This window comes from Pundamilia nyererei, unplaced genomic scaffold (genome assembly GCF_000239375.1).
Source record: "Pundamilia nyererei isolate P.nyererei 1_Seehausen unplaced genomic scaffold, PunNye1.0 scaffold00252, whole genome shotgun sequence".
Taxonomy (NCBI): domain Eukaryota; kingdom Metazoa; phylum Chordata; class Actinopteri; order Cichliformes; family Cichlidae; genus Pundamilia; species Pundamilia nyererei.
The window spans coordinates 719,684-739,345 of NW_005187653.1; the positions used below are offsets into that span (position 1 = coordinate 719,684).

Below are 19,662 nucleotides of genomic sequence, written 5' to 3' on the forward strand. Positions count from 1 at the left end.
GATCGTAGACCCCGAAAATGGCGCCGCAATCTCACAATGCATTGCGGCGTGACGTCAACTCCAAAGCCCTATAAGAGAAGACAGGAAAAGATCATGTTCTGTCAGGGGCATTCAGGGGGATTTTCAAGATGAATGAAAATGTCCGGCTTTTCCTACAGAGGACCCATATGTGTGACTCCATCCCTGAGCTGCTGCTTTGTGAGTTGTTGTTCTGTGCTCACAGACGGGAGAGACAGCATGCAGCAGTGCCTAGTGGTGTTTAAAAGATGCCAAAGCACAACTGCAGCTTTGCAGACAAACTGCAAAAAACTTTCCCTCGTACCGTCCCGGTACTGGTAATCTTTCTTATACAGATGAGGCCTTATTTCTGTACCATTATTTAATTCCAGAGGTTTTTATGTTATTTTTTTGCCCCTGTTGACTTGTAAAAGCCTATATCACATTTTTTAATTTCACCATTAAAAAAATATGGTCACCCTATCTTATCAAGTAGCTGCTCACGTTTCTGTTTCAAACAGTCAACAGAAAATTTCACAGAGAGCTTTTCATATAACATTTTTAAAGCTGTGGGGTTAATTTTTAAGTAACATGAGCCCAGAGGCAGCAGCAATGCTAGGCTAACACCAGTTAGCTAGCAAGTTCATAAACCTGGTGCTAAACTGAGAGAAGCCACAAAAACAGTTTGAATAAGAGTAAACATTTACTCACCAAGTCAGAGTATCACGTAAAGAATCACAGCAATGACAACAATGATCTCTTGAGCTGAAGCTTCTTCAGGTTTGCTCAACATATTCCAGAAAAAAAGCAGGCATCATGAACATGTGGACTGAGCTGTGTGAGGGACGACATGGCATTTTCAAACCATATCGTTTTATTCTTCCTCACTGAGAAGCAACATTTCCTGCTTACTTAGTTTTCCTAATTTAAGACAACTCAAATAAACTTAGTTTATCAGCTTTTTGAATAAAAAGTACTGGTAACTTACTTAACCTCCTCTTCCACAGCATGCTTTCTTTGCTATTTGGGCTGATTGGCACCTGATGAATGTAAAAACAAAGAATTACCAGATTTTTTTTTTTACCTAATTTTTGTTCCTGAGAAAAATGAGATTGACATGAGGATATTTGTTTAAAATTTCGATAGAACAGTGGCAGTATAATGTCCTCGTAAGTGGATCAGGCCCTTGTAGAGCAAAATGTAGTATTTTGGTCTAGACAACCGAAAATGTGATGTCCACATATGTGGACGCAGGTCCTAGGAGTTTAAACTGAGTTCTAATAACAAATTGATAAAAATTGAGCTCAGTCTACTTGATATTTTTAATTAAACACAATATTATATTTTACAGTGCATAACTGAAATGAGGGATAGAGTGAAAGATAGATGGGGCAGGGATAGCTCAGTAGGTAGAGTGGTGGCCCCATGATCGGAAGGTCGGGGGTTCGACTCCACTGAACGGCTACCCTGAGGTACCCCTGAGCAAGGTACCGTCCCTACACACTGCTCCCCGGGCGCTGCACTGGCGGCTGCCCACTGCTTCACTGGGTGAATGGGTTAAATGCAGAGGAACTATTTCCCTATGGGGACTAACATGCACACTTTACACTTTTACACTTTAAAACAAACAATAACCCGTCATTGTCCTGGGTATTTTGAGTTTTTTGTGGGGTTTGGCTCCTTTTTTCAGAACTCTTGTGTTAAGCCTTTTTATTTGGAAATGTTAGTAGGTTGTTATTTTCCATTGTGATGTATTATTCTCTTTTTGTATTCTAAATTATCTTGTTTTGTGATTCCTTTCTGTCTCCCCATTATGTCCCATTTATGTCCCCGTGTCTGTGTGGTCTCCTTTGTCCTTTCTCCATTTTCATCTGGTTTCCATGTTTAATTATGTCAAGTTAGTATATCTTAGTCCTAGTCCTAGTGTTAGTTACTTCCTGTTTTATTTTGATAGGCCTTCATCTCGTATGCATTATGTTCAGTTTTGTTTCCCTTAAATAGATGGAATGACTCTATTTAACCACGACCTCAGACTGTCCGAGGTCTTGGTGGTTATGATAGGGATGAACTGCTGACCCATGCAAATGATTTCAAGTATTTTAAGACCTTTTAATAATTAAAGATAAAATGGTGCAAATAAGTTGCTAAGACAAAGACAGCATGCTCCATGTTTATTGTTATTTTTAGTGTATCCAGTATGGAAAACTACTAATTAAATTACTTGGCATCATTTCAAGAGTCTTTTGAAAATTGCACTGACATGAATTAAAATGTAAGGTTTAAAAGTAAATGAGTATTCTACTACTTTAACACATCAGATGAATTATACCTCCCGCCCATGAGGAAAATTGATAGCATGCTCAGTGAACAGAAGAAGAAGTTGTTGAGGAGAGTCAACATGAGTGCTCAGCACCAGGTAAAGCTTCATATTCTTCTGTTTTGGTTTTATTTGGCACTTCTCAAATCACTTTGTTTTAGAGATTTGTTGAAGATGATTCCCCATAGTCTAAGTGTTAAACCAGATACATTTTTGTTAACTGAAAACATTTCTTTGCAGAAATCTGATTCTTTGTGGCCTTAAGCTAAACGTGACCTTTGTCTCATGACGCCAATTTACTTTCATCATCCAGGAGGCTTTACATATATTCCCCAAAATGACAGCAGATCCTGTGGAATCTGGAGTTGTCAAAGTTCACCTTGGTGGGGAGGGCTACAACCGCAAGACTCTCAACCAAATCAAGAGGAGCATTCCTAAGCAGCAGGTGAGAAAAAGCTATGACGCTGCACATTTATGTAGTCAATACCCTGTGCCTGGTGTTACAAGCTGAAAGGCAATCTGTTGTTATCCAACAGCTGTCTAATCGCTCTGAAGGTTTTTCAAAGTTTTTCTTTTGACCTTGGCTGCTTTTTCACTAATTTTTAGTCCATTTTTAGAGGAAATATTTTTTTGGTTGTGGAACACTGACCTATGGATCATTCAAGTATAAAAAGGGATTTAAGCCAGTGGTTTGGGGGATCTTGTCAAAATTGACGAAATAATGAAACCATAAACCTACAGTCAGATTTTCATCCACCATACATTACCATCTGGAATGCAACTTATTGGCAACAGCTTTATTTTTCAGCATGACAGTGACTTCAACATTACTGAGGCAGTGTGTAATGGTCTTGAAAGAGACCTGAACAAAACGCAACCCAACATCCAAAGAAGAACTTTGAAGGTCCTTCAAGAAGCCTGGAGAATCATTCCTGAAGACGACTTAAAATAAATACAGGGTAGCTTGCCTGAGAGAGTTGTGTTGTGAGGCTGTGTTGAAGAATAAAGGTGGTCATAACCAAATATTTACAGACTGTCAAGCTCTTTAGAATTGTACAAACTCTGGTTTTACCTTATATAATGCATTTCCCATTTTCCTAACGATAAAGAAATAATGGACTCAAAACTTTTGCACACTACATGAGTACATCATCACACCAGTTAGTCTGAATCTTTTTAATAATTATTATGTGCAGGGCATATGTCAGAGGCAAGATTTAGAAAAATCCACACAGTTCAGTACAGTCAGTTCAATTACAATCAGTAAAAGAAAAGCATATAACCTTTTGTAGACACTAAGGATATTTCTATTGACTTTTTCACAAACATTTTTTGTTAGTTTAAATCTATTTTAAAAATTATAGGTTTTATTTTTATTTTAACTAAATAAATAGTTTAACACGTTTAGGTTTAGTTTTTGTTAACTATAAAACCCTTCACCATCACCAGAGGGACCTTTTTTAATTTTAATGAAAGAAACTGTTAAATTTTTTGTAAAAAGTAAACATGAATCTTATGTCCTGTCTTCCTCCCCTCACCCTCAGCTGGTAGCGGTAGCTCTCCCTCCCTGAGCCTGGTTTTGCCGGAGGTTTCTTTCTGCTAAAAGGGATTTTTCTTCCCACTGTCACCAAAGTGCTTGTCTACAGGAGTTCATACAATTGTTGGGGTTTTGTCTGTGGTATTATGGGCTGTTTACCTTACATTATAAAGCACCTTGAGTTTCACCTTCAGTTTTATTTCTTTGGTGCAATATAAATAAAACTGAATTGAATTGAATTAAACACAACATCACCTCAAGGGTTAAGAAACATCACAGTTTTGTTAAATACTTAGGTTACCTACTATGTGTACAACTTTCTTTAATTCAGTTCAGTTCAATTCAATTTTATTTATACAGCTCCAAATCAAAACAATAGTCGCCTCAAGGCGCTTTATATTGTACAGTAGACCCTACAAGCATACATACAGAGAAAAACCCAACAATCATATGACCCCCTATGAGCAACCACTTTGGCGACAGTGGGAAGGAAAAACTCCCTTTTAACAGGAAGAAACCTCCAGCAGAACCAGGCTCAGGGAGGGGCGGGGCCATCTGCTGTGATTGGTTGGGGTGAGAGAAGGAAGACAGGATAAAGACATGCTGTGGAAGAGAGACAGAGATTAATAACAGATATGATTCAATGCAGAGAGGTCTGTTAATACATAGTGAGTGAGAAAGGTGACTGGAAGGGAAAAACCCAATGCATCATGGGAATCCCCCGGCAGCCTACGTCTATTGCAGCATAACTAAGGGAGGATTCAGGGTCACCTGGTCCAGCCCTAACTATATGCTTTAGCAAAAAGGAAAGTTTGAAGCCTAATCTTGAAAGTAGAGATAGTGTCTGTCTCCTGAATCCAAACTGGAAGCTGGTTCCACAGAAGAGGGGCCTGAAAACTGAAGGCTCTGCCTCCCATTCTACTTTTAAATACTCTAGGAACAACAAGTAGGCCTGCAGAGCGAGAGCGAAGTGCTCTAATAGGGTGATATGGTCCTACAAGGTCATTAAGATAAGATGGGGCCTGATTATTTAAGACCTTGTATGTGAGGAGCAGGATTTTGAATTCTGGATTTAACAGGAAGCCAATGAAGGGAAGCCAAAACAGGAGAAATCTGCTCTCTTTCTAGTCCCTGTCAGGACTCTTGCTGCAGCATTTTGGATTAACTGAAGGCTTTTCAGGGAGTTTTTAGGGAGTCAGGTACTTCTGATTAGAGACCTTAGTTTTCACAGGAGCTACAGTATCCAGAGTCGTACGTAGTGAGGAGGTAAAATTATTAACAAGATAATCGACCTCTGTTGGGGTAGTGTTCAGGTAGCTGCTCTTCTCTGTGTTGGTACAGGGCATTGAAGATGATAACAGTGGGTGGATTATATTCTTAAACTTAGTTACAGCGCTTTCAGAGAGACATCTACTGTGATAAAGTCTACTCTCCACCGCTGTGTAATCAATTATTGTAAATGTAAATGTTATCAGGAAATGATCAGACAGGAGAGGGTTTTCAGGAAACACTGTTAAATGTTCAGTTTCTATGCCATATGTTAAAACAAGATCTAGAGTGTGATTAAAGTGGTGGGTGGGTTCTTTTACATTTTGAGAGAAGCCAATTGAGTCTAATAATAATATCTAATAATAATCTTGTGTTGCTTTGATCATTAGTTGTACTTTTTCAAATAATACTGTAATTACTAAGATGAAAGACTTTAGTAGAAAGAAACTCAATTCTTTTTCTATCACCATTTTCAGGATATGAAACTTTCGATTGACATTTGCCGGATATACAGTCTGTATCATTCTCTTCACCACTACAAATATCACACCTTCCTGCATTGCAAGAAGGAGGTAAGGATTTTGCTGCACTTTTGCTACAATACCCAGTGTGTATTATATTAGGGATACAATAAATTATATAACATAAACCACCTATATGGCTGGTTTAACAAAGTTACTGAAGTTCCTGTTGGTCCCACGTGCACATGGGGATCGGGGCTTTCAGGCACCAAGCCTGTGGAGCTCTCTTCCATTGTCATTACACTGTCCAGACTCCGTTGACTCTTAAAAAGCAGCTGAAGACATTTCTATACAAACAAACTTTTATTTAATTTGATCATTGTGTTATATTATTATTTGTATTTCTGATTTGACTGTTGCGCACTTTGTGATCTTTATCTGTGAAAAGTGCTATATAAATAAATTTGACTTACTTACTAACCGCATAAATTTAAAAGCTCCCCAGTCCTTTGTAGCTTCTTTGGAACTACAGAGTGACAACACTGATGTATAAGTGTGAACACACACACTGTATAGACATTATTATTAGCCATGATACTGTATGTAGGTACTTAACATAACTGTTGTTTTCTGACTAGACAGACAATATAGAGCAGGCAGCGGAGGACCCTGGCCAGGAGGAGGTGGTGCAGCAGTGTATGGCGAACCAAGGCTGGCTTGAGAGCCTCTTCAGTTCTTTCATGGAACTGCTTACTCTTAGTGCAAAGACCTAAAGGACGATCACAACCTCTGCCTCCAAAAACAAACATCCACCTGCAGCATTAAGTAGGTGGAGGTGTTCAGAATGTGTGAAACAAAGCAATCAGAAACTGGATGCCAGAAATGCAACGAGAGTGGCCCCTATTTTTTTTTAAAGGGAAGGTTACCATTGTAAGTATTTGCTTTATTGCTGTGTCCAACTATTGTACCAATTTATGAAGGCTAGTGAACTATTGGAAAGCAATGGATTTCCCCAAAAGTCAATGAAAGATTATTTGATTAGAACTACAAAGCTGACTTTTGTCAGGACTTACACAGCATGGATATATATGTGCAAGCTGTCTTTTATGTAAGTATGTAAGTAAAATATGTATTTAATGTGGTTTGTATAATTTACACAAATCCATTTTTTAAATGTACTTTTCTCAGATGGAATTGTTTGCAGTTCACATTTTTGAAAAATGTTTTATAGGTGTAAAACCAAATGGCCCGTATGCAAAGCTAAGCTAAAACGAATGGTTTAGTGAGATAAAAGTGAGGTTTAAAAAGACAGTGTGAATGTCTTTTCTTTCTATCTGCATCAGAAAAAAGCAGGACGATAATATATTTAAAACCAAATCATGATGTTTCTGTTTGTTCTTCAGGAGATAATGAATGATTGGGATTAATTCCCTTAATGAAGAAGAATACAAAAAGAATGAAGTACTGCTTTCTTAAAGGAAGTATGAGTTAAAATGATGATAAACCCTTAATATCAGTATTTAATGTCATATTTTTTTTCTGTTTGCTGCTGAGTTTTCCTATAAGTTGAACTCTCTGAGGATATTCTTGCAGAGTCTGATTTGTAAATATTGTACAGCTACTTCATCCTCTAGTTTCCAGTGGCTCTTCAGTACATGCAATTGCTGTATTGGACATACTGCATTAAAATTCTGAAAATAACAAATGCCCCAATGAATCAATAGCCTTGAGCTGAAGTCTTTTCAAGAATGTTTGCATCATAGCTAAGTGGATTTTAGCTAATGCAAAGGCACTGCCCAAACGTTTGAATTGATGTATTTAAGTTTACTGTAGATAGCATCACTTTAAAACAACTGTTCAGTTGTGCTGTACAAGGCAGCAGTGTTCCTTCTTTTTCTGTAATTTAGCCTTTCTCTTTGTTGAGAGCTCTAACAATAGTTCATCCATCAGACATTCGAAAGCATGGGGTGGAGTACAGTTTATTTATCTTCCTCTCAGGAACTTTGTATCTCAAGCAGGAATCGTGTGATGCAAATCCAATTCAGCATAGAGTCCTAGTAAGGATTATTTTGTAATCTGTTTCTCTAAACATGATACACAAGGACATTAAACCTAAGCAGTCCACAATATGCAAATGAATACTGACAAAGCTCCAGGTCAGTGAGAGAAAAGGATATGGAAAACCTTTTTGGGAACACCAACCGAATCAAGCACTCATGGGAAGACCGAACTGTGGGGTGTAAGTGTGCAGTAGAGAGAGAATGACACAGTTCATCAGTGTGCTGTGTGGTTGTAGTGCTGTAAATCCAAAGCTTATAGAAATTAGGGGTGGGGCTAGGACAGAGAGAAGAGAAAGAAGATTAGCTGCTTCAAAGGTTTCTTCGGTGATAAGAAGCTGCCAGTGGTTGTGTGTCCTTCTCTTTATTTTATCTTTTACCAGCAGGTGAGTGAAAGATGTCTGGGTTACTGTTGTAAAACTAAGAGGAAACTTCAGTGTCGTTCAGCACTTCAATAGATACAACAACAACAAAAAAAAAAAAAATCCAGTATATGGTTATCGTGCAAATGTATTTATACAAGCACTGAATTTTTTATTAGATATTGTTCTGTCAAATTTGACATGTGCTTTAATGATTGTACTTTATCTCAGATCATATTTGAATGAAGTTAGTTCATTATCAAAGTTCATTAAAATACTTAGTTAAAACTTTTTATTTGAAACTTATTTTTGGTGATAAATTTCTGTCCTGTCTGATCGTCTTTTAGTTGTATTTGCATTTGGCTTTGATTTCATCCTGTTTTGTGCTGAGGCTTGAAGCATGGTTCCAGACATAGAGAGAATTATTGAGAGCATCGTCCGCAGAGACCAGGACAGCGTGCAGCTTCTGCTCAACAGCTACAACACACAGGTCACTATTCTCTGTTACAATTACTGTGTTGCTATAGAAGTATTTATTTATGCAACAATGGAAACAGTTTTTCTGTACATTCGACACTGTAAGCTAAAAATTTTAAATATTACTTATCATCATATAATCATTACAGCACTTCAGCAAAAAAATCAGGTTTCTTCTTATTTAAAAAGTGACTTTGCATTAATATATTAGACACAATTAATTAGCATTATAAATTGGACGTTGCACAAATTTAGAATCTGGTGGCTTCTAGCGGTTTTCCCAGAGACTGAGTCAGTGTTGATTGTCACAGCAGCTAGTTTTCTTGGCCTGGCTAGTCCAGAACCAGAGCTGACCCCTCTAGTTCCTGTCATGGTGCCCGTGTTGGTCTGAGTGGCCTCGCCAGCTCCGGTCTTTGAGCCAGAGCCAACACCTTAGTCCCTATTTTTGCTCTGCCTCCAGCAGGATCCACCTGTATGATGCTGCATTGCTGAAGGAATTCTGGTTCAATCATTCAACCTTTGACAAAAAACAGTTTTTCCAGTTGCTCTTTTAAGAGTGTATGTCATTATTAAAACTATGCATTATCTATATATATATCTATGTTGTGAACCTGCTATTCTCTGAAAAAAGAAAGAAAAAAATGAATATGAATGAATAAGAAATGATATGAAAAACGAGTATCCTTAAAATATTGTTTTTCTGAAATTAAATTGGCACTGCCATTATCAAATCGCAGTTTGACTGATGTTCCTATATTCTAGGACACTTTGTCAGTGCAAATCTGTGATCTGGCTTTTCTCCGTTTTCCTAACTGCTTGTGTTCTTTCATTTCTCCACAGTATGCAGAGTGCTTCTTTTTCAACACTGAGGCACAGGAGAGGCAAAAGGTCAGCTCTGTGTGTTTCTCTCCAGTAGTTTCATTCTTTTCGTCTATATTTCCTTTGCCATAGCCTTCAGCCATGCTCTTGTCAGCACCCTGTCAGTTGTGTTTTGACTCTTAGCGTGATCTCTAAATGTATATTATAAAGCATGCTTATAGCAGTCACTGGAGTATTCTGATTCTTTGCTATTTGTTTTTAGAAAAGTTTTCCTATCTTCATAGCACATGATTTTCCAAGTGCTCAGTGATTATCCCAACCCACCCTGCTGCCAAACTAAAAAACAAGAAAAGGGAAAAAAACAGACTATTAACTGCTGGGAATTCTGGTCTGTTGCGTACCCTTTGACAAAGTGCCTCTTTATTATTTTCATTTTGTTTTTCATCCTCACGTTTTAGCAGCCCTCAATTTTTATGAACTGCAGTTAATAAAGGTAAAATTTGAACCTGAATGATTAACAGTCCCATCTCAAATGAATTTCTTTCCAGCTCATCTGTGCGGATTCTGCTGTCCTCCTCCACCTCAGTCTTCATCTGTTTCTAATGCTTAAATATCTATTCTACTTTTTACATGTATTTCTGTCACTGTTCATGGACTATCTGGCTGCAGCAGCAACAACTGGAAGAGGTTTGGGGCATTGATTTTTTTTAATTAGCAAACATGTACACTAGATAGAAAATTGATAGGATATGCATGTTGGTGTGATCTTAAAACTGGACGCAAACAAACTGATTTCTTTATCTAGATACAAGGAGTTTCTGAAGGGTTGCAATATTTCTGACTAGATGTGGTAGGAAAATGCTGCCATCTCCTGATGGCAAGAAAACAAAGTCCAGTTCACTCTAAGTAATCAAATCACTAAACACAGTGTGGACTGTATCTACCTTCGTATCACCATCAAGACAAAAAATAAAAATAATGCAACAAATAGTATTAGGGAGAAATTTTAAAACTTCCAAATTCCAATTAAAATATATTGGCCATTGCACTGTATGGTAGCCGATCATGGGGTTCCCTCTACATGCAGTATGCACAGTGCAAACCACCAACCAGGCATATACCCACTGATAATGATAGTTCAAAAGAAAGCACTTCATTTTTAAAATCACCTTAAATCCAGCCTCCTTGCTTTCCCCCAAAGGCGTCCTGTATATCAGCTGGTGCCGACACTAACTGGCTCCTTTCAAACACACCCGATCAAGCTTAGAACAGCACTGTATTATACATCACTAGTATACTACTACCACACAAGTATATATCAACATACCTTTAACATTTATTAAAAAAATTATATTTTGACGTTTTGACAATATTGTTTTTAGGAACTCCCATGCGAATAAAGCACCTTTAAAGTTAATTATAATTAGATAGAGAGACAGAGAGAGTGAGTGAGCGAGTGCTGACTCAGTATAACAGTAATCCAAAATAATACCAGTGTGTGCATGTGAGTTCCAAAAGCGATTGCTAATTATATTTAGAGCAGCATGTTCTCAAAGCTGCTTGAACACCTCATGACTAAGCATTAGCAGCGCTGACCTTCACTGTACAGACATGCTAGAGCTACACAAACTATTCTTTTTTCTCTACACTCTCCGTACGCTGCGAATTAATGTCATCGAGATATTTGCTTAAATGATCTTGTAGTTTTCAGTGAAACCACTAAACTTACATACAACTACCACAATAAAAGGATGTGGTATTTGTCTTAAGTACTTCAGTGCTTTTTGGTATTATAACTTTAGTGTAGTACTGTAGTGCAAGTGCTGCAGGATATAAAGTGAAGAGGATGTAAATATCCAAATACAGCATGACTAAAAACGTGGTCATGTGTACTTGTCTTTATTATCATGCAGCCATGTCATAATCATCACTCAGTCAGCACTGCTCCCTCAGCAGTGAATCTCAGATGAAGCCTGAATGAATGTTCAAACTATAAACATGCTGAGCTTCTTGTGTTGCATTAAACAGACTTTGCAGTGATTCGGGCTATTTCTCTCTCTCTCTTGGGTAATTAGTTCAGGAAGAAAAAATTCAGGGACTGTGCTCCTGCTTCCGACTCTGACATTGACTCAGATGATGAGAATGCAGAGCTTCTGCTCCGGCAGGTAGGCCAGTGATTATATACCCCTGTGTACATGTCCCTGTGTATGCTAACACAAGTCTGCCACACTCATCCCTGTATTTGCACATTTTGCATTCTTTGTTTTTTCTCCTTGCAGTTCGTCATTCTAACCCTTCTTCACTGTAACATCTCCCCCCCGACTACTTTTTCAGGATCTGTCTGCAGCCCTGTTGTGCTTCATTGGTAGTCAGCTACAGCCGGCGGTTTTACGGGTTTGCCTGCATACACTGCGTATCCTGTCCCGTGACCGTAGGGCCCTGGGGCACATGGTCACTGATAGTGCCCTTCTCACATTAGCACACATGGGAGGCATCGCCATACCACAGACATGCCTACAGCAAGAAAATCAGGAAGCTGAAGGTGACGTGGGCAGATCATGCAGCACAACCCATATTAGAGCTGTGAGTAGTTGTGAGCAGGGTGCAGAAGCCGGCACTGCCCCGTCTGGGTGCTCTGTGGTTTCATTTTCTGTTCTTGCTGAAGGAGCTGTCTCTCCAGCCACACGTGGTTCAGTGAATCACTGCTATCAGCAGAAACATGATGGAGCACATGTGGCGCTCTCCCGTGGCAAAAAAGACACCCAACAAGATAACAGTGAGGAACAAGAGGAGGATGGAGAGGTGTGCAGGAAGGAAGCCTTGAAAGTCTTGTGTAATGTCATCTACAACAGCCCCCGGGCACAGGAGAGAGCCAGTGCACTAAGGTGACATTTTTAAAAATGTGTCGACTTGGTCGTAAAGTTGCCTTCCAAGCTACAAGTTTCATTCTCTGCTAAGAAAACGATTGGCAATAAAGTCTCAATAAAAATGTCAAATGAAGGCAAACAAAAACATCAGAATGATACATTTGAGACATCTTACAGGATGCAATGTCAAAATACTCATATGAAAACCATTCTTGGCTGTCACTTATTTTCTCCTAAATCATTTACAATCTTTGCAACTATTTTTTCTAGTTATATTCAAATACTGTTTATTCTTTATATACAAGGATGTGACGCTAATCAGCTCAACTGCTTGCCTGAAAATGTGATTCCTATATTCATGAAAGGCTATTGCAAGGTTTGTGGGAGAGTCTGAAGGAGGAGATCTGGAGTAAAGTGCCACTCAGCTGCCACTTTTACAAGCTGAGGCTACTCTTCTTACTCACAGCCCTGAGACCTGAACTCAGGCTGCAGCTGCAACAGGTAAATGATTTCTAACCTATCAAGGATGGAATTACATGGTATCATTGCTTTCTAGCAATAAAAAAGGTGATCTTGAGAAACTAAATGCAGTCACACTTTCTTTATCCTGGGTGTGTATGGTATTCATTTATGAGCAACAAGCTATGAGTTGACAAAGGACATCTGTGACAGGCTTTTCATGTTGGACAATCTAAAGTGACCATGATTGCTTCAAACACATGAAGTCTCTCAAAATGTCCTATGACATTGTTAGATATGATACTGTTATTTACAGGAGCCATTTAATATTCCAGTTATACTGAAAGTGGACCAAAACTTTAGCATTTTATTTAGAAATCATTTCACAATCGAGTGACAGAGCAGTGGATGTCAGCTGACTGTAGATTGTTGTCACATTAAAATCTTAGGAATAATAAAATTAAGATTTGATTAAGTATTTCTTCATCATAACTAAACCTACAAAGCCTATTAGACAAACAGACAGTCACACCACCTCCAAGCCCTTATAGGCCTTATATGCTGATCAGGACAAACATGCATGTTTTCTGGTCTCCTGAAATCAAGAGTGTCAAAGAACCGTGCTTCACATCTGATCTTAAAGCTCAGTGGTTTGTTTGTTCTTGTCAGGAGCGGGGAGTGTCAGTGCTGACCAAAGCCTTGGAGCAGTGCCTGGCTGTGAGCTGGGGTGTGGAATATGAGGTGCTTACCGACAGTAAACAACCTCCCATTTCCATGGAGGTGTCCCAGAAGGTCATTGAGATCCTCAAGACACTCTTCAACATCACTCACATGTTCCACAGGCAGGAGCCTGATGAGGTGATTAGCTGGGGGATTCCTCCAATTTAGCTGGAGCTTAATAACTAAATCAAAGAAACTAACATCATATTGCTAACATCTGAATGTTTGTTCAGGTATTATCACTAAATTATTTTGTTTACAATACCGTGTCCACTTTAAGATAATCCTATATTTTTTTTCAGAGGTGACCAATGTCTAGGTTTTGTCTCTTAATGGGATTTTAAAAAATGTGTAATACATTATTATTGCTGCCATTTACGTTGCTGTTAGTTGATTTGCAAATCACTCAAAGCTTTAATTGAAAGCCATGCCAAAAAAATAAGTTGGGCAGGGGCACGCGTTGTATCCTTTTCTTTTGCCGTCACTGATAAATAAGCTTTGAACGTCCAGTAGCAGAGCTTCAGTTTGGTCAGGGAGGTAGACCAAGGCAACAGGCTGCAACTGAATCATAGTTAACTGATCAGCAGTTCAACATAAGTTGAGCCCAGTCAGGACACGCCCCAAATCTCCAGCCTTGTTCCTCAGTCTGTCAACTCTGCCTCAACTCTGCCTTCCTGTAATGTATTCAGTAATCTTTCATTGAGCTTATTTATATATATTTCCAGAGTATTACACATCTACTCTTTGCAGTTGTTCTTGATCGATTTGTCCTCAGCAGGAATGTAATTCTCACCACTCTTTATACAAATTTTACAACAGTTCAGGCATTTTTCCTAATGCAGACTCATCTGTGCAAAGACAACCAAAAAAATCAAGATCTTTTTCACATATGTCAAAATGTGTAAAGTCAGTCAATCATTTCAACCTTGTGTAAAACCTTTTACCACCATTTCAGGACGTTGATACTGAGTTGCTTTTTCCTTTTATTAAAGCCTCACTGACTTTGAAAATAGTGCTAATGTGGGTTAAAAATTGTTCAGAAAAAAAGAAATGTGAAGGATTTATTTAAAACTTTACAAAATTGATGCTTGTGAAACTATATGGATCAGGAAACAGAGAAATATGCACAATCTGAGAATATAGTCAGAGTGTTCTGGTCCTTCAACACCTGACGCCGACCTTGTTAAGCCGGTATGGCTTCAGTTACATATCTCACACTGCAGTTTTAATGTGTTGTGAGATTTAAGTGAGAGGTGCATCAACACAGTAAAAATGTCTTTGGTAGTGAAGCGTGTGTGGAAATGTGTTACTGATTTGAGAACTGCATTTAGAGTGGTGAGAATTACGTTTCTGCTGTGTGATTTGTGCTTCAGCCATCGAAAAAACTTATAACAGGCTTTAGATAGAAATTTCTTTTCCTACGCTGAAGCCTGATGATGCCACTTTCACATTATCAGGGTTGTTTATTCAAAGTTCTTGCAGAGGCAACAAAAGCATACAGTGTGTTAACTATGGCAAGTAAACTCTGTTTAAGCCGTCTATATCTGACAAACAGAAAATACAAAGGTGTTGCTACTCTGCCTCTATGGTTCCCTTTGAAACTGTTGGCCTTTACAAATTCAATATACATTTTTCTTCTTGTTTGTCACATAGACTAAACCTGTCTGAAATAAATAAAGTATATAAATATTAAGAGCAAATGTGAAAGTAAATTTGAGAATGTTCCCCAAACGATCTCACTGTAACTTTGGGCATTTTGACATCTGTGCCATTTAGCAGTAAGCCTTGCTGCTCTAGGTCTGTTACCCCTGGTTTAGTCATTAGAAGGGGAAATCAGAAAAAACATAAATCCTGCTAAAAACAAAACAAAATAAATATTTTCAGTCCTATATTATCTGTAAATCCAGTGGAAAAGGAAGATATAATAAAAGTATATTAACAAATTCATTGCAGGAAACATTTTTTTCCAATTAAAAAACATTAGATTAGCACATAGAAAAAATGATGCACATGCTTCAGGTTCAGAGAGGAGGAGGTGTGACCAATGCCCAGTTGTTATAAACTTTGCATCTTATACATGTTTAACTGTTTTAGGAAGATGCTGCCCTGTATCGACACCTAGTGGCTGTGCTGCGCCATTGCCTGCTCCTGTCATGTGAAGGAGAAGACACATTAGAAGAACTCCAAGGGTCAGACTAGTATTTCTGAAGCTTTAGACGGTTTTGGCTAAAATAATAGATACTGGAGTGATTATTGATAACCTAGATGACATTCTTACAGTTGATCTAAAAAGTGTTATGACTTCTGTCCACAGGCACACGGTGAATGTCCTGTCAGCATTGCCACTGACATGTCTGGATGTCCTGGTGTCTGTCCAGGTGGACCAAGCATCCCATAAGTGCGAGGGGGTCAACATGGACTGTGTCCACAAATTGTTGCTCTTTATGAACAGACGGCTAAACAGGGCAAGTGAATATGTGGTGAAGGAAACACATGTTGTGACTGCATAGGTTAGTTTGACAACATGACTGATACGGATATCAGTGCTGGTATGTTTTGTCTGATGAGCTTTACAGATGAAAATGAAAAATCAGGATCAACTTTAAGATTTCCTGAAGTAACAAATAATTAAACCTTAACTAAACCATACCAGGAAAGCCTTCTTTTCTATAACCGAGGATTATAGAAACGATTATAGAATTCTTATCATCTACTAAAACCTAAATACAGAATGGTTGAACCATTATGCAAAGTAGGTATTTTTCTTGATACACAAAATATCTACTTCACTGACTTTAAAATAAAATGATTCTGAAAAGCAGAAGCTTTATCTCCTTGTATTACACCTGCAAGGAATCTTTTGTTTGCCTACAACAGCTTGACAGTGAAGGATTTTCATTATTTCATCAGAATGATGTCATCCCTATAGCATGGTTATGGTTACAGTGGTTATTGACAGATTATATTGCTTATTTATTTAATAGATAATAAAAAGTAACTAACCGATCCAAATTGGATCTCTTACTTTACCAAATAAAGTAAGCGATGATGGCATTAACATATAACATGTTAATGCCATCATTTATAAAGTCTAAGTAAATAATGAAAGTATTTAAATGCAAATATATATATATAGAATGACTAAGATATGACCTCAGTGCTTTTGAGTTTTATAAATACTCCTTTCATAGTGGGTGTCCAAATTCATGGGCCGCATCCTCCTGAGGCCGCATGTCACAGCGACACGACGAAGGCTGTCCAAAATTCGTAGACTCCTCTGAATGCAGCCGAATAATGTGCCCTCCTATTCCCCGAATTTGAAGGATGGGTCAGGTGTGTCCTTCGTGTCCCACCATATCCCAGAATTCATAGCGTGGCCCAGCCAATTCCGGTTTCCAACAATGGAGGCCACTACTAAGTTTTAATATTACTGTTATTAATCTTTCTGGGTCACAAAATAAACTTTAAAGATATTTTCAGGTGAGAAAGCAGCCGTGTAAACTTCAAATATCTGCTCGGTTTATCAAGATATCACATATTTGCAAAAGTGCTCCCACATTTTCGGAGACGTCTGTTACCCACCAGCTCGATAGCTAGCTGGGGTGAGAACAGCGAACTCCCTGCACATCGTTTTAAAAGCCCCCCTGGTCTTTCGCTACTCAGGTTAAAAATGATATTTACAGTGACTTGCAAAAGTATTTTGCCCCCTTGAACTTTCCCACATTTTGTCACATTACAGCCACAAACATGAATCCATTTTATTGGAATTCCACATGAAAGACCAACACAAAGTGGTGCACACGTGAGAAGTGGAACGAAAATCAGACATGACTCCAAACATTTTTTACAAATAAATAACTGCAAAGTGGGATGTGTGTAATTATTCAGCCCCCTTTGGTCTGAGTGCAGTCAGTTGCACATAGACGTTGCCTGATGAGTGCTAATGACTAAACAGAGTGCACCTGTGTGTAATCTAATGTCAGTACAAATACAGCTGCTCTGTGACGCCTCAGAGGTTGTCTAAGAGAATATTGGGAGCAACAACACCATGAAGTCCAAAGAACACACCAGACAGGTGATGTTAATGCAGCACTATGGACAATATATATATATATATATATATTTCACAAACCTGTTTGTGAAACTCTGTCAAATTTTCACTACTGATTTGTAATAACCTTATTCCTATTTTAGCTTAAATGAACAAGTTGTTTGCCCAACCAGTCTACATGTGTTTTGTGGACTTGGAGAAGGCATTCGACCGTGTCCCTCGGGGTGTCCTGTGGGAGGTGTTGCGGGAATATGGGGTGTCTGGCCCATTGCTACGGGCCATTCGATCCCTATACAACCGTTGCAAGAGCTTGGTTCGCATTGCCGGCAATAAGTCGGACTCGTTCCCGGTGGGTGATGGGCTTCGCCAGGGCTGCCCTTTGTCTCCGGTTCTGTTCATAATTTTTATGGACAGGATTTCTAGGCGCAGCCAAGTGGCGGAGGGCTTTCGCTTTGGTGGCCTCAGAATCTCATCTCTGATTTTTGCAGATGATGTGGTTCTGTTGGCTCCATCGGGTAAAGGCCTCCAGCTCGCACTGGAGCGGTTCGCAGCCGAGTGTGAAGCAGCGGGAATGAGGATCAGCACCTCCAAATCTGAGGCCATGGTTCTCAGCCGGAAAAGGGTGGAGTGCCCACTCCGGGTCGGGGATGAGTTCCTGCCCCAAGTGGAGGAGTTCAAGTATCTCGGGGTCTTGTTCGCGAGTGATGGGAGAAGGGAGCCGGAGATCGACAGACGGATTGGGGCTGCAGCTGCAGTAATGCGGACGTTGCACCGGTCCGTCGTGGTGAAGAGGGAGCTGAGTGTAAAAGCGAAGCTCTCAATTTACCGGTCGATCTACGTCCCTACCCTCACCTATGGCCACGAGCTGTGGGTAGTGACCGAAAGAACGAGATCGCGGATACAAGCGGCAGAAATGAGCTTCCTCCGAAGGGTGGCTGGCCTCTCCCTTAGAGATAGGGTGAGAAGTTCGGCCATCCGGGAGGGGCTCAGAGTAGAGCAGCTGCTGCTCCACATCGAAAGGAGCCAGCTGAGGTGGTTCGGGCATCTGACAAGGATGCCCCCTGGGCGCCTCCTGGGTGAGGTGTTCCAGGCATGTCCCACCGGGAGGAGGCCCCGGGGCAGACCCAGGACACGCTGGAGAGATTATATCTCTCGGCTGGCCTGGGAACGCCTTGGTATTCCCCCGGACAAGCTGGAGGAGGTGGCTGGGGAGAGGGAGGTCTGGGCCTCTTTGCTTAGGCTGCTGCCCCCGCGACCCGACCGGACAAAGCGGATGACGATGGATGGATGGATGGATGAACAAGTTGTAGTATATTTAAGTTTCACTGCTGCGGCTCCAGCTCAGTGTAGCTTTCTCTCTTAAACACCTCTTACAAACTGATTCAGACTCTGGTCCTTTCTACATTTCAGTATTCTGCAAACCTCAGGTGGGTCACGTTTGCATCTGGCAATATATATTTGTATAATTTGTATCTCTTTGAGCTTTGTCTGTGTCATTTTGTGTTGTGAAGACAGCTGAGACTTGTTTGAATCTTGAGGTACTTTCATTTTCATTTAAAAATAAGCCAAAAATAGTCCTCACTTTACACGAGGTCACACAAAATACTAACCTAACAACTACATATTTTTTTATAGATAATATTTATAAAATATCTATTAACACACTGAACAACAATGAGCTCATGTCATTAATCATTGTATATATATAAATGTGCCTCTGTTAATTATTTACTTGAACATGAACATGTTATATATGAGCTTATTAATCAAGAAAAAACATTTATATCTGTTTATAAATGATACACTGAGAAGGACTAATGCTTTATAAAGGATGAATTTAAATGAAAAGAAAACAGAAGTGTTGGTGTTTGGACCCAGTGGTTCCTGCGAGTCCTCCTCTGTTGATTTGGGACCCCTGGAAGTCTATTTTAAACCTGTTGTTATCGACCTTGGTTTTAAGTTGGACAGTGATTTTAAATTGGACAACCAAATCAGAGCAGTGGTAAAGTCCAGTTTTTATCATTTAAGGCAAATGGCAGGAGTAAAATCCTTTCTTTCGAGGCAGCACTTTGAAACGGTGATACATGCTTTTATTTCTTCCTGCCTGGACGACTGTAACTCACTCTATGTGGGGGTCAGTCAGTCATTGCTCTCACTGTACAGCACTTTGTGTCAGCTGTGGTTGTTTAAAAGTGCTTTATAAATAAAGGTAATGATGATGAGGTGATGATAAGCACTTACTAGTAGGGATGGGTATTGATAAGATTTT

At 39.4% G+C, this 19,662-nt stretch overlaps 2 protein-coding genes across 3 annotated transcripts in view; both read left to right on the forward strand.

Moving 5' to 3' along the window:
• prr12b (proline rich 12b) overlaps nucleotides 1-7,655 on the forward strand; it is a 76,879-nt gene extending 69,224 nt beyond the window's left edge. The window contains exons 14-17 of the mRNA XM_013915055.1: nucleotides 2,316-2,413; nucleotides 2,628-2,759; nucleotides 5,597-5,692; nucleotides 6,220-7,655. Of these exons, the coding sequence (XP_013770509.1) occupies nucleotides 2,316-2,413; nucleotides 2,628-2,759; nucleotides 5,597-5,692; nucleotides 6,220-6,354 (461 nt within the window). The 3' untranslated portion in view covers nucleotides 6,355-7,655. The remainder of the gene's footprint in view (nucleotides 1-2,315; nucleotides 2,414-2,627; nucleotides 2,760-5,596; nucleotides 5,693-6,219) is intronic.
• A 303-nt stretch (nucleotides 7,656-7,958) lies between these two features.
• The window catches only part of LOC102198664 (synembryn-A), a 17,657-nt gene continuing 5,953 nt past the window's right edge, over nucleotides 7,959-19,662 (forward strand). The window contains exons 1-10 of one of the 2 annotated variants that reach the window (XM_005749662.1): nucleotides 7,959-8,024; nucleotides 8,392-8,490; nucleotides 9,318-9,365; nucleotides 9,966-9,983; nucleotides 11,372-11,461; nucleotides 11,631-12,181; nucleotides 12,529-12,664; nucleotides 13,292-13,480; nucleotides 15,437-15,531; nucleotides 15,657-15,807. In XM_005749662.1, the coding sequence (XP_005749719.1) occupies nucleotides 8,401-8,490; nucleotides 9,318-9,365; nucleotides 9,966-9,983; nucleotides 11,372-11,461; nucleotides 11,631-12,181; nucleotides 12,529-12,664; nucleotides 13,292-13,480; nucleotides 15,437-15,531; nucleotides 15,657-15,807 (1,368 nt within the window). In that variant the 5' untranslated portion in view covers nucleotides 7,959-8,024; nucleotides 8,392-8,400. Of the gene's footprint in view, nucleotides 8,025-8,347; nucleotides 8,491-9,317; nucleotides 9,366-9,965; nucleotides 9,984-11,371; nucleotides 11,462-11,630; nucleotides 12,182-12,528; nucleotides 12,665-13,291; nucleotides 13,481-15,436; nucleotides 15,532-15,656; nucleotides 15,808-19,662 lie in introns of both variants that reach the window. The other variant, XM_005749661.1, reaches the window with a different exon arrangement.